The 13,265-nt window shown below is 39.5% G+C and overlaps 2 protein-coding genes across 7 annotated transcripts in view; one reads left to right on the forward strand and one right to left on the reverse strand.

Annotated features, from left to right (window-relative positions):
* The first annotated feature begins 203 nt into the window (after positions 1-203).
* LOC127630166 (creatine kinase M-type-like) lies at positions 204-4,709 on the forward strand. The gene is made up of 7 exons (XM_052107635.1): positions 204-369; positions 1,451-1,660; positions 1,816-1,970; positions 2,269-2,401; positions 3,283-3,578; positions 3,675-3,864; positions 4,232-4,709. Exons 2-7 carry the CDS (start codon positions 1,471-1,473, stop codon positions 4,408-4,410), a joined length of 1,143 nt encoding a protein of 380 aa, XP_051963595.1. The 5' UTR covers positions 204-369; positions 1,451-1,470; the 3' UTR covers positions 4,411-4,709.
* Positions 4,486-13,265, reverse strand: part of LOC127630163 (MAP/microtubule affinity-regulating kinase 4-like) — a 53,857-nt gene continuing 45,077 nt past the window's right edge. For 2 of the 6 annotated variants that reach the window (XM_052107628.1, XM_052107631.1), the window contains 3 exons: positions 10,716-10,798; positions 8,465-8,501; positions 4,486-6,547 (listed from right to left, as the gene is read on the reverse strand). In XM_052107628.1, coding sequence (XP_051963588.1) covers positions 6,214-6,547; positions 8,465-8,501; positions 10,716-10,798 — 454 coding nt within the window. In that variant the 3' untranslated portion in view covers positions 4,486-6,213. Of the gene's footprint in view, positions 6,548-8,158; positions 8,193-8,464; positions 8,510-10,715; positions 10,799-13,265 lie in introns of all 6 variants that reach the window. The other 4 variants (XM_052107633.1, XM_052107630.1, XM_052107629.1 and 1 more) reach the window with 4 other exon arrangements.

A 13,265-nucleotide genomic window follows, 5' to 3' on the forward strand; every position in this document is an offset into this window, starting at 1 on the left:
ACAGTGCTGAAATATCTTTTACCCATTGAATATATTATAGTGTGAAATAAGCTTTCTTTGTGCAGTTTATTATATAACCCTCTTGTCCCTCTGAACATGGGGGGACAAGCCACTGTGAAGGGGTGGGGACAGCTGTCGCCCCGTCTCGGGTGTTGTGATGTAGGTTCTTTCCTTTTAGAACCCGAAACCCCTATCAAGGAAAGCAGTTCTCCAATGGGACTCAAGCAGGCATGAACTGATCAACCAATGGGCAGCAAGCACCGAAGTATATAAACCAAAGACTGACATCTTATAAAGCTGGGCAACCCCTACATTGGCTTTGGTGAACAGGATCTGATCCCAAGGACTGTTACCTTTTCTCCTGTGCAGGTAAATGGGTCAGCAATTTGAAAAGGTTGGGAATAAGGGGTATTTGATGAAACATGAAAGATTTCAGCAAAAATGACTCAATACTTTCACTCTCAAGACATTTAGTGCTGATGATCCAATGTTTTCCCTATTAATCAAATCTCTTTTGCGTTAACAACTGGATCCCACATGCACAATATCTGGATTCTTTCTCTTATTAATTCTGGAATTTCTTTGGAACTATAAAAATGTCATAGTTTCATATTTTTAAAGCCAAGTCTGCTTTGCTCTTGGTAGGTCTGTAAAGCGCTTGTCCTTGCCTAGCATGGTTTAAAGAGACATGCATTGGTGAGCTAATAAAAGAGTAGCCTGGAAAAAAGTTGCTATTTATGGCAGGAATGAGTTGAGTGTGTGGGACACCTGTCGTGAGGGCTCTGTTACTTTGGCGCAAGGTCATGACACCTGGAGAAATGTATGGATGATGTATTCAGTGACTATAGTGCTTTTTTTATATATATATGTCAAACGCTGTGTTCTTTTTGTGCAAGATGTGTGCAAAAGCAATGAATATGCTTAATTTGGGTAATTTCTTACTTGAAGCATTAAATATTTCTTCTAAAGTTCTTTAATTAAATTATGCACAAGCTAGTTGACATGAGCAAAATAATACCAATTATGGGGCGAGTATGCATGCGCTCCTCCCCCAGCAGAAATAAGAGAGGTAAATGTGTTATCTGGTGTGAACGACAGGAGTGGGTTTGGCAACCAGGCTAAAAATATCATCTGCTGTCTGATGCATATAAGCATGCAAGCCACGCAACCACCACTCCATGCAGAAATATGAGGCAGCGTGCAGACATAGCCACATATTTCGTTACTAAGAGACTGGGGTTTGGTTTAGACACAACATATACTATGTCCCTTGTCTGTGACTGTTGGCATCTGATTCTGGAAACTAGCTTTACTTATTCTTTCCAAAACTAGCTTTTCATAATTCTCAATATCAATGCAAGGAAGAATTTCATATATGCAAAGTATCAAACTCTTAAAAACATATAGTTGGCCAACTTTAGTCAACGTGCTTTAATTCTTCCTTTGGCAGATCATCGGAAAAGTGCAATCATGACTAAGAACTGCAACAACGATTACAAGATGAAGTTCTCTCTGGAGGAGGAGTTCCCTGACCTCTCTCTGCACAACAACCACATGGCCAAGGTGCTGACTAAGGACATTTACAACAAACTTAGGAGCAAATCCACTCCCAGTGGATTCACCCTGGATGACTGCATCCAGACCGGTGTGGACAACCCTGGTAAGGACAAGTGCATACATGAGAAACATTTGGTCTGTGCAAAATACAATAAACGCATTCCATCAATCTTTGTGACAGCTTAGCAGCAACATTCTAATTGTTCTAGATGGAACTTTAAAGATAAATTAAACATCTCTCTTTCATCCTGACATCAGGCCACCCCTTCATCATGACCGTCGGCTGTGTTGCTGGTGATGAGGAGACCTATGAGGTCTTCAAGGATTTGTTCGACCCCATCATATCTGACCGTCATGGTGGCTACAAGCCCACTGACAAGCATTCAACCGATCTTAACTGGGAGAACCTGAAGGTATGCAGAAATCTGGCGATGAACACAAAACTGCTGAAAAACAAAAAACAGCCTAAGATATTTTGCTGGTCTGAGCTAGTTTTAGTTGGTCTCCTGGTCTGGTCTTTTGTATGGTTTTAGAGTTTGCCCCCCATCTAAACCTGCCAAGCACCAGGCTAGGAGACCAGCTTGAAGACATTAAAACCAGCAAAATAGTGGTTTAAGCTGTTTGATTTATCAGGGAAGTTCTTTGCTTTAGAAGAAATTCAAACTGCTATACATGTGGGATAATCCATGGTTGACCTTTTCCTTTTCACAGGGTGGTGATGACCTTGACCCCAACTACGTGGAGAGCAGCCGAGTGCGTACTGGCCGCAGCATCAAGGGATTCACTCTGCCCCCCCACAACAGCCGTGGTGAGCGTAGAACTGTGGAGAAGCTGTCCATTGAGGGTGAGTAGTTTCTTGATCTCCATCAACTCCATTGTACTGTTATCTTATGAGCAGGGCCATTGTCTGTGGGTGACCAGGAACATTGTCCTGGGCCCTGAGATGAGGGGGGCCCACTAAGGTCTTCTCTGGCAGTGTTTCCCAGTCCTGTTCAAAGAAGCGGATGTCCAAAACATAGGATAGCTGGTAAAGAGTCATTCTTATTTATGAGTAAAGCACTACCTGATTTGTTAGGGTTAGGTTTAGGTGTAGGGTTAGAGCCTCTCTGACCAATCATTTAAAGCATTTCTCTTGAATATTACTGAATTGCGAGTGGTGGTGGCGTAGTGGGCTAAAGCACATAACTGGTAATCAGAAGGTCGCTGGTTCGATCCCCACGGCCACCACCATTGTGTCCTTGAGCAAGACACTTAACTCCAGGTTACTCCGGGGGGATTGTCCCTGTAATAAGTGCACTGTAAGTCGCTTTGGATAAAAGCGTCTGCCAAATGCATAAATGTAAATTAATTGTCCATTAACATAAATGACTCTTCCCCTTCCATCCTACATTTCGGAAATTCACTTCCAGGAGCACCCAGAAAGTACACATTTTGGATGTTTCCCTAAACAAACACACCTGATTTTACACATAAGCTCATTAGTAGAGACCTGAATTAGGTGTGTCAGATAAGGAACACATGTGTACTGTTGACTACATGGAAAAACAAATGTATACTCCAGGGGCTTTAGGAACAGGGCTAGGAAACACTCACACAAACCTACTCATTTGGTCATGAGGAGAAGGAACCCACCCCAAAAATGGTGCTGGGCCCCAAAAGCCCCCATTTCCACAAAGCAACGCATGGTCTCACTAAACTTTACATTATTCCTCCATACATTTGTAGCTCTGAACAGCCTGGATGGTGAGTTCAAGGGTAAGTACTACCCTCTGAAGGACATGACTGACAAGGAGCAGGAGCAGCTCATTTCTGACCATTTCCTCTTTGACAAGCCCGTCTCCCCACTGCTCTTGGCTGCTGGTATGGCCCGTGACTGGCCTGACGCAAGAGGCATCTGGCACAACGACAACAAGACCTTCCTCGTCTGGGTGAATGAGGAGGATCACCTTCGTGTCATCTCCATGCAGAAGGGTGGCAACATGAAGGAGGTCTTCAAGAGATTCTGTGTTGGCCTTCAGAAGGTAAAGTAAACCAATATTTTCATTCATACCACACAATCATACCATTAAACTCATCTGATGAGCAACCAAAATCATCCTTGTCCTTGTGTATCGCAGATTGAGGAAGTCTTCAAGAAGAACAAACACGGTTTCATGTGGAATGAGCATCTTGGTTTCATTCTGACCTGCCCCTCCAACTTGGGTACCGGCCTGCGTGGAGGTGTGCACGTCAAGCTTCCCAAACTTAGCACACACGCCAAATTCGATGAGATCCTGACCAGACTGCGTCTACAGAAGCGTGGCACAGGTAGGCATAAAATTATGCAGCAAGTTTAACACCAAGTTTAGGTGATTTTTGTATCAGTTGAAGAAGTTTAAGCTTGCATTTGTGGTTCATTAATAAAAATGGAGGAATAATACTGCTGATAAAATGGCTAAAAACCAGCCTGAGTTGGTTAGCCGGACTTCCAGCCCTGTCTGGGTTTTAGAGGGGTTGTGAGCTCTTTTCAGCCAAACAGGCTGTAATACTAGCTAGACCAGCTTGTTGACTAGTTAAATCCATATAAGACCATCTTAAACCAACTTTGTTAGCAAGGGAGACAAGAATAAACCAGCTAAGACCACCAAACCAGGGATCATCTGTCTGTGACACTTGTCATACCTGTATTATCCAGGTGGTGTGGATACTGCCTCCGTCGGTGGTGTTTTTGACATCTCCAACGCTGACCGTCTGGGCTCCTCTGAGGTGCAGCAGGTGCAGCTGGTGGTTGATGGTGTGAAGCTCATGATTGAAATGGAAAAGAAACTGGAGAAGGGCGAGTCCATCGATGACATGATCCCTGCCCAGAAGTAAAATGGCAAATGTGCTTCTTTTTTGTATTTTTCTTCTTTCATACAATCAAGCAATCTAACAAGCACACTTGCTTGACTTTTCTAAGAGACACTCCACCTTGCTCCCTTTTTCTTTCTTTTTCCCTCCTTCCTTTCTTTCCTGTCATCTTTTTTTTTCTTGTCCTTTGACTTAACTTCCTGTTCCTTCTGTAACATCCTGGGATCAAACCTCCACATGGCTGGGAAACCCTGGCTATGTTGTATTCACCTAAACCTTTTTTTGGTTGTACAAAGTTAATAAATGGCCCCATGTAACAATCACCCTGTGTTTTAAACTCTTATATCCTCAAGCACACAAATGCAAACATATCTACAACTGCGGATAGCTAGTTTAGAGTGACTAAATGGACAAAATGTGTCATCATCTAATTACACTTGGTAATAATTACTTCATTGTTATAATATTTTTTTTAAACTTCCATATTCAGTTATTTTGGTTTTGAACTAAATGCACATTGGAAATCCATTATAACACATTAGGGCACAAAGCCTTAGAATTTAACTTGCAAATAAATAAAAATGTAACAGATCATTTGCCAGACTTAAGCACTTAAAAAGTACTTTCCATTCAAAAGGATACAACGCTATAAATAAACTGATACACAAATCAAGGGATTTCAGACAAGTGTTGTATTAATCAGTCTTGCATTTTCTCACATTGCACAGCTCAGACATTTTCCAATCTTGAAGGTAAGGTTACTATGTCAAATCAGAAATAAACAAAGTCAACAGTCTGTTTGTGGCCATTAAGCAGAGTGCACTTTTGGCAAGATAACAGAGGTTTTTTATCAGTGTAACACTTACAAGAGCAAAATAAAGAGCATTGTGTCTTAACTTGGCTCAACAGGAAAATTGCACCACTTTATGAGGAGAACTGCTTTAAAAGGTGATGTTGCTCACTCGGTCCTAAAGTGCTATGGTGTTCAACCATGTAATAATATGGGACTGCTGAGAAGCAGAAAAATCAAGGACTAAAATCAGGAGGCTCAGAAAAGCAGACATCACCTACTCAACTTGCATCACTGGCAAGTTACATGGCTAAAACAACCAAGAAGGACAGATCATTAAAAAAATTTGAGAAATTGCTATCACTTTTTAGCACTTGCATTGCAAAATGGCTCAGTATGTCTACAGTTCAGAATGGTGTGGCTTTCACACATGTTTTGTGAATTTGGTTGGTATTTAAAGGGACAGTTCACCCAAAAATAAAAGCTTGGACATTCTGCTAAATATCTCCTTTTCTGTTCCACAGAAGATAGAAAGTCTTACAGTTTTGCAACAACACAAGGGTGAATAAATGAATGAAAAATTTTAATATTTGGGTGAACTATCCCATTAAACAACAATAAAAATAAACATAAACAATACTCTCCTTGCAGTTGCAGTAGGAGAATATGAATCAAAAATCAGTTAAATAGCAGCAGTTAAAAAGGAATGACATGTTGTGACAAAACAAAATTTGTGAGTGTTGTGACAAAACAAAAACAAACAAAAAAAAAAAAAAAACTGGAAAACCTGTGTTAAAAATAACATGGCTAAAGTACCAGGTAAAACCAATGGTGAAATAGACCTGGTAAAGGGAGTTCCTTCAGCTGGGCTTTTTTGTGAACAGGTGCCCAGCTCGCAATGTCTGTGTGTTTATGTTTCTGCCAGTCTTTATAGGCTTTGTAGACGAGGCGGGGGTGGGGACAGGGCTAGTTCCTTTAATGCTCATTGCATCTTTATGTCCCATGCTTGTGCCACTGGCCTCCACCCCCTGTTGACCTCAGAGTTCAAGTTCTTTGGATACTTTGGTGGCGATGTCCCGAAAGGCAAGCGGTGTCCCCCACAGGCGTTTGAATCGGACACCGCTGGTCTCGGTGGGGCCGTTGGGCAGCTGGCACACCTCGGCTTCAAAGGCAACACGGGAGCCTGTGGCTCCATGGGTGCAGGAGAGGAGGAAGGACCCGGCCTGGTGGACCTGGCAGCCGCAGCCCTGCGCCGCCTCCCGCAGTGCCAGCACCACCTCGGCCGGGTCCCGCGGGCTCCGTACCCTCAGATCCCAGCCGCATCGGGGGGTCCGGGGCTCTGACGCTTTTTGATACCCAGATAGATAGCGACTGTGAAGGGAGAAGTAGGGATTGGGAGGTGGAATGGAAAGTGGGTGGTGACGTGAGTGTGGGCGGATGAGTTGATGAGGGGATTGGGGGAACAAAAGAGAAATATATAAGAAATATGAAAGAGCAAAAACTTTAATAATCCTTAAGATTACTAAACTGATTAAACTGTGTTGAGATCAATTAACTGAAATCATTTACTTGCTGCTTTCAAGGATCCACTTAAGAAAATACCTTGTCTTAATTGAAGAAATGGTTGAATAACAATTGCAACAGTTTGGTTCTGGAAGTAAAAATCCCATTCATTTTCTCCATAGGGAATTGATTTTTAATGATTAACTTATAAACATTTCAAGACAGACCTACAAACTCTGATGTAGTTAATCGATGATACATACTTCTGTGCAAGATATTTAAACAACTTGAATTAATTCCTGTTGAAGAACTACACTACCCATAAAGGGAAATGATCCACCAATCAGAGAATTGCAGCAAACAAAGTGCGCCAAAAGAGCCCTGCAGTGACCATCCACTTCCATGATGCACTGTGAATGACGCAATCAAGCCGTTCTCCCTACACTTTCATACTACTTATATATTTGCATACATCTAAATATTTTGCAATAAATTAAAATACATTGTTTTTATAATAATAATCAACAAATTTAATCACTAGTTTTATATTTTTCCCATCGCTTTGAATTCGATTAAGTCACTCGCAATGCATCATGGTATTGTAGTTCACGCCCTCATAAAAGATGGCAAGTACACAGTCTTCTATCCTTGTCTTCTTTTTTGGATTTTCAATTTTTTTTTGCTTCAAATAAAAAAGTTTGTGATGTTGAGATTCACCTCGGAAAAGGTTGGTTTGGTTCATGGCTTAGAACTATTTTATAAAGGATTTTAATGAAATTCTTATTGAAAAAATGGGAAAAAAAAACTTAAAATGAGGACGGCTGAAAAAGTGGATGGGCACTGTTGCCCTCTTTTACCTGTTACCTTGCAGGAGACACTGGAGTTCTTCAGGATAACAATGTCATGTTCAGAACCAGTTAAAATGTGAACATTATTTATTCAATTTGACCATAAGAGGTAAAAAATGAGATCTGAATGCAAGTCATGATAAAATGTGAATGACCTCAATGTGTATTGTTTAAAAAGGGGAGCTAAAGGGTTTAATATGTAATATAATAACATTGTAATCAAGCATAGTACACTTTACAGAGCATTATGTATGCTAGAGCTAAAATCAGTACATCTCGTAACATACTCTTGTGCAGCCATACATTACCTTTCATGCATGAAAATACACCTCATACAAATGACCTTTAAATGCATGTTTAAATCAGCAGCATGTCATTCAAACATTCATGTTTAAACAAACTGATATATGACATTCCAATTGAGGTATGCAATATCCCACTGAAACTGAAAATTAATACTATAACTTAAGGAAAAGGTAAAGGAAAGGACAATACAGAGATCTAAACAAACTATCTAAGCTAGTTTTGATGCGCACAGTATACATACACTGTTTTCTATTAAGTTAACAAACAGCAGTCACATTCTGATCAGTCTGATCTGTCATGGCACGGAGCACATGCTAGAAATTACCTGATGTTTTTAGCCTGATTTTTTGCATCCGTAGCTAAGAAGAGGTAACAAAGACAATCAAAAGGTCTACAATTAAAATAGTACGAATGGAAGTATTTAAATGGTATACATATTGTATTTTTAATGAGCACTGTTATACTGTTCTTTCTTAATCTACCTATTTTTTGTTTTTCTTCTGTTTGAGTTGTTAGCTTGTTTTCTGAAACCAAGAAAACAATCCAAAATTGGGGGATGGATAGTTTGTGTTACTTCCTCAGTAAAACTATATTCTATTTCCTATACTGAAAAGAATACAGAAAAACTCACCTTGTGACCGGAGATCTGCAGACTCTCTCAGGTTCGTCTGTGACCCTCAAGAGGAAGAAAAAGGTTCATGTTAGGGATCAATAACCCAACTGGGTGGTGATTAACACTTTTTATCCCAACTAGACAACACAGACTTGCACTGCACTGACGTCACCTTTGGCAATCCACAAAAATTCACCACTGACAACAAAAGAAATACAATAAATGTAATAAACTGATGACAGGGATGGTTTGTAGAGGGCAGGATCATGTATTTAATTGTGTTTTTGAGACATCACATGTTTCTTCGTGTCAGTGTAACACAAATAAATAAAAAAAATGAATCCTAAAAGGGATAATTCACCAAGAAATGAAAATTCTGTCTCACCTTCCTGTTTTTCCAAACCCGTATCACTTACCTTCTTCTGTGGAACACAAAAGGAGATGTTAGGCAGAATGTTAGCCTCAGTCACCATTCACTTTCATTATATTGATAAAAGACGCAATGAAAGTAAATGGTGACTGAGGTTAACATACTGCCTAATGAGGAAAGAAAGTCTTACGTGTTTGTAACAACATGAGGGTGAGTAAATGATGACAGAATTTTCATTTTTGGGTGAACTATCCCTTTATCATTCATCTAAATAATCCAATTTATTGTGTGTCTGGCAATTTGCTTGTCAGGTTATTAATCTAGTACACTACATGAGTAGTATTCGATGTTAGAACAATATTAGCAGTTAATGTACAAGCTCAAAACAAACTGCTATTCTGCTAGTTCACTGATATCCACATGAGGGCGCTACAGTTCAAGGCAGCTTTTAGGAGTCATTTCAATTCCTATGAAGTTGCAAAAGAGGGAGCCAACGAAACCCTGTTAAAGGGACAGTACACAGCTCTTTTCTTAAACCATTATAATGAAAATGGAGGGCTCTGTGTTGCATGTAAATAAACTATCTGGTCAGAAATATCACGTGGTAAGCAGTAAGGTGAATGAGTTTGGCCAACACTGCGTGGGTATTTACTACTAGAGGACGAAATAGAAATTACATAACTAATCTGGGTTTAATTGGAGAGTGGAAGCCCCTGCTCTGCTCTCTCTGAATTTAGGCTCTTGTGAGAGAACACTCAAGCTGAAATGGTTTTAAACAGCTTCTATTTTATTCCATTTATTTTTAGTGTCATGAGTTCCTGTTATCTGACCTAAGGGTTCACAATATGCCATAGGCCAAGATAAGAGGTATTCCCTTAAGTAAAAGATAAGAGAAAGTGCTATTATGCATGAATAAAGTGAGCAGTAGTGTTAAAGACCCCTTGAGAATCAAACAAATGTAAAAATCCATTATTTAATATTAAAGGATATTAGCAACATTCAGTTCTACAAAATGCAGTTCTATGTAGCATGTTGAAAAGGAGTTAAATGGTAATTTTGCCCCAATATTTAAATGTACCACTGAGCCATTCCAAACATGTTTTGGTTTCTTTCTTTGCTTCACAAACAAATACTTGCAGAATGCCCAAGGTGCTCTTTTTCACAATAGGGACTAGGACTGTTGAGCTCTACAAATGACAAAAAAGTACCATTAAAATGGTCCATATGGCTCAAATTGTATATTCCAAGTCTTCTGAAGACATACAATAGCTTTGTCAGGAACAGACCAAATTTTGGTGTGATTGGCTGAAAATGTTCCCATTTGCTGTAGCTCTAAAATATAATTCAGTTCAAATATGATGTCAAGACACAACATGGCAGGCTTTGCATAAATGTCAAATGTCATTGTCCATTGATGTCAAACCTGACGCGATGTGTCTTGATGCACCATATTTGAATGAGATTTGAGAGCTACAGCAAAGGGGAGGTTGTTCAGTACATAAAGTTAATTGTGGTATATTCCTCACATAAAGCTATCGTATGTCATCAGAAGACTTGGAATATAACACTCAAGTCATCTGGACTACTTTTATGGTGCTTTTATGACATCTTTGAAGGTTGATAGCCCAAGCCAGTCCCCGTTATGAAAAAGAGCACTCTAGACAATTACTAAATATTTTGTTTGTGTTCCACAGAAAATGCAAAATCACTGGGTTTGGAATGACATGCTGGTGATCTTTGGGTAACTTTCTCTTTAAAAGCAAATTCATAATTTGTGAAGACTCTTGTGAAACAAGCTCAAGGAGTTGCTCTGACACCCAGCACCAACAACAAAGATAGTGGTGAGACTGAGAAAATTTGACAGACTGAAAAAAAAAGCCACAAAAAAAGAGAACTTACTAACTGTTTTTGATCCCTGTGGCAGAGTGCAGCCCGAGACAGACTTGTTTGAGCTCTGCCGCTTAGAGGGGTCAAGATTGACCCTGAGAGTTGATGGGGGGAAAACAGAGAGAAAGAAGGAAAGTGTGGCAGACAGAAAGAAGGACAGACAGAAGAGTGAAAGAGAAATAAGATTGCAGCTGATTGGCAAGGAAAATAAGGCAAAGAAACAAATAAACAGAAACATAAAGCACCCAACCACAGCCAAGACCAAGAGACAGAGGGATAAAGAGGGAGCAGGTATTTGAAGCTTCTGGTTAATTACAGAGGAGGCTCGAGGAAGAGTTAATGCAGAGTACATATTAAGGGCTGGGTGTATGATACACATTGCGTCATGTCACAATTCAGTAAACAGCGATGCTGTAAAATACAATTATTTCATGGCAGTTGTTTCTTCTATATCAGTGTAATATGCAGAGACAACTATAAGTAAGCCATATGTAGGCTAATTTCCCCCAAAGGGTGTAAACACTGTGACAGGTTCAAAACATTGCTCTATTTGTTTGAGCATCCTGACCAGCCTGAGACAGCAATAGTGACTCAACCAATGGCGTGAGTTTTATCAACCAGTAGGATACAGGGGAAACTTGTTTAAAAAGTTGTTATTTTTGCAATTCAGTTTGGTGCCACTAGTGTTGCAGAAATTACACACTATACTTTTAATTAAAAGACAAATATATTGAAATAAAGAAAACGTGTCTGCGAGAAAGTGTGAAACTACATAATAGATACTAAAGTGTGTACACAAAAGAGAGTGAATCTGCAGGATCAGTTTCAATCTCTCTTGTTTGGTTTACTTGACTTTTTTAGCTTATTTAGTTGACCTGCTTCTTCATTAATTGAACTGTAGAAAGGGATGGGAATTGTGAGTAATTTAGCATTTCCAGTTCTGTTTCTTCTTAACAATTCCAGTTGCATTAATGATTCTTTTTGAACTTTTGAAGAAGAAATATTTGGAAATAAATGCAATTCTTACTGTATTAACAGCCCTCAACAGCCTGTTGCCTGATATAATTAGATTTCAATAGTGCAGATACAATAAATTGGAAATACATTTTATCAATTTCTTTTTTAAAGTGTTTACACAGACTTATTTTTTCATATAATTTTCAGTGGAAAATTGTACATTCGGGAACCGTTAATGGAAGCGAAATTTGTGAAAATCAACAATTCCGGTACTTTTAAAAACATTCTGAAAAAGAACTGTAGATGATGACATAAATGCTCTCTTAAATAAATAAAACTATTATTATGTCCACCTGTACACCTACTTATTTGTTTGATTATTTAATCAGCCAATCAGGTGGCAGCATTGCAATGCATAAAATCATGCAGATATGGGTCAGGAACTTCAGTTAATGTTCACATCAACCATTAGAATGGGGGACAAAATGTGATCTCAGTGATTTCGACCATGGCATGATTGTTTGTTAGCCAGACTGGTAACTCAGATAACCACACTGTACAATTGTAGTGAGCAGAATATCATCTCAGAATGCACAGCGCATGTCGGGTTCCACTTCTGTCAGCCAAAGCTTTAAGTTCTTAGCAGACAGAAATGAATCCCAACATGGTCTTCTGCTGTTGCAACACATCCGCCTCAAGATTCGACATGTTGTGCATTCTGAGATGTTATTCTGCTCACCAGATTTGTACAGAGTGGTTATCCGAGTTAACGTAGACTTTCTGTCAGCTCAAACCATTCTGGCCATTCTTTGTTGACCTCTCATATCAACAAGGCATTTCCATCCGCAGAACTGCTGCCCACTGGATGGTTTTTGTTTTGGCACAATTCTGAGTAAACTCTAGAGACTGTTGTGCGTGAAAATCACAGGCGATAATCAGTTACAGAAATACTCAAACCAACCCGTCTGGCACCAACAATCATGCCACTATCCAAATTACTGAGATCAAATTTTTCCCCCATTCTGATGGTTGATGTGAATATTAACTAAAACTCCTGACCCTTATATGCATGATTTTATGCATTGCACTGCTGCCACACGATTGGTTGATTAGATAATCGCATGAATGAGTAGGTGTACAGGTTGTACCTAATTAAGTGTTGGTGAGTGTATATGCTTATATTGGCACAGCCCTGGTACATATGCAGATTTATGGCGAGAAAGGATTTTCCCGAAGGGACGTCACCCTAGATAGGTGCTTAATCTATCACTAAGCTTCTTTTTAGAGATGGAAGTGTTGCCTCTAATCTAATAAAGAGTATCTTTCTGAGTATCTCTGCAAAATCTTTCTTTTTGGCTTTGAGCCCAGGAGGCACATAAACAATTTCACTGAGGATGATGAAGAGCCCATCAGCATTCCTACAATCTACTGAATACCTCAATTACATTACAGACACAAAATGTATATATCTAATTACATTACCTGCTCACATTACACAGGACAATGGGCACCAAACCAATTGAAAGATGACTTTGTAAATTGATTGGCTCCAGTGGTAGAGCCTGTGTGATCTCTGTTTTATGTGACTAAACATCCTCAAAACAT

The sequence above is a fragment of the Xyrauchen texanus genome, chromosome 36, assembly GCF_025860055.1.
Source record: "Xyrauchen texanus isolate HMW12.3.18 chromosome 36, RBS_HiC_50CHRs, whole genome shotgun sequence".
NCBI classification, from domain to species: Eukaryota; Metazoa; Chordata; class Actinopteri; order Cypriniformes; family Catostomidae; genus Xyrauchen; species Xyrauchen texanus.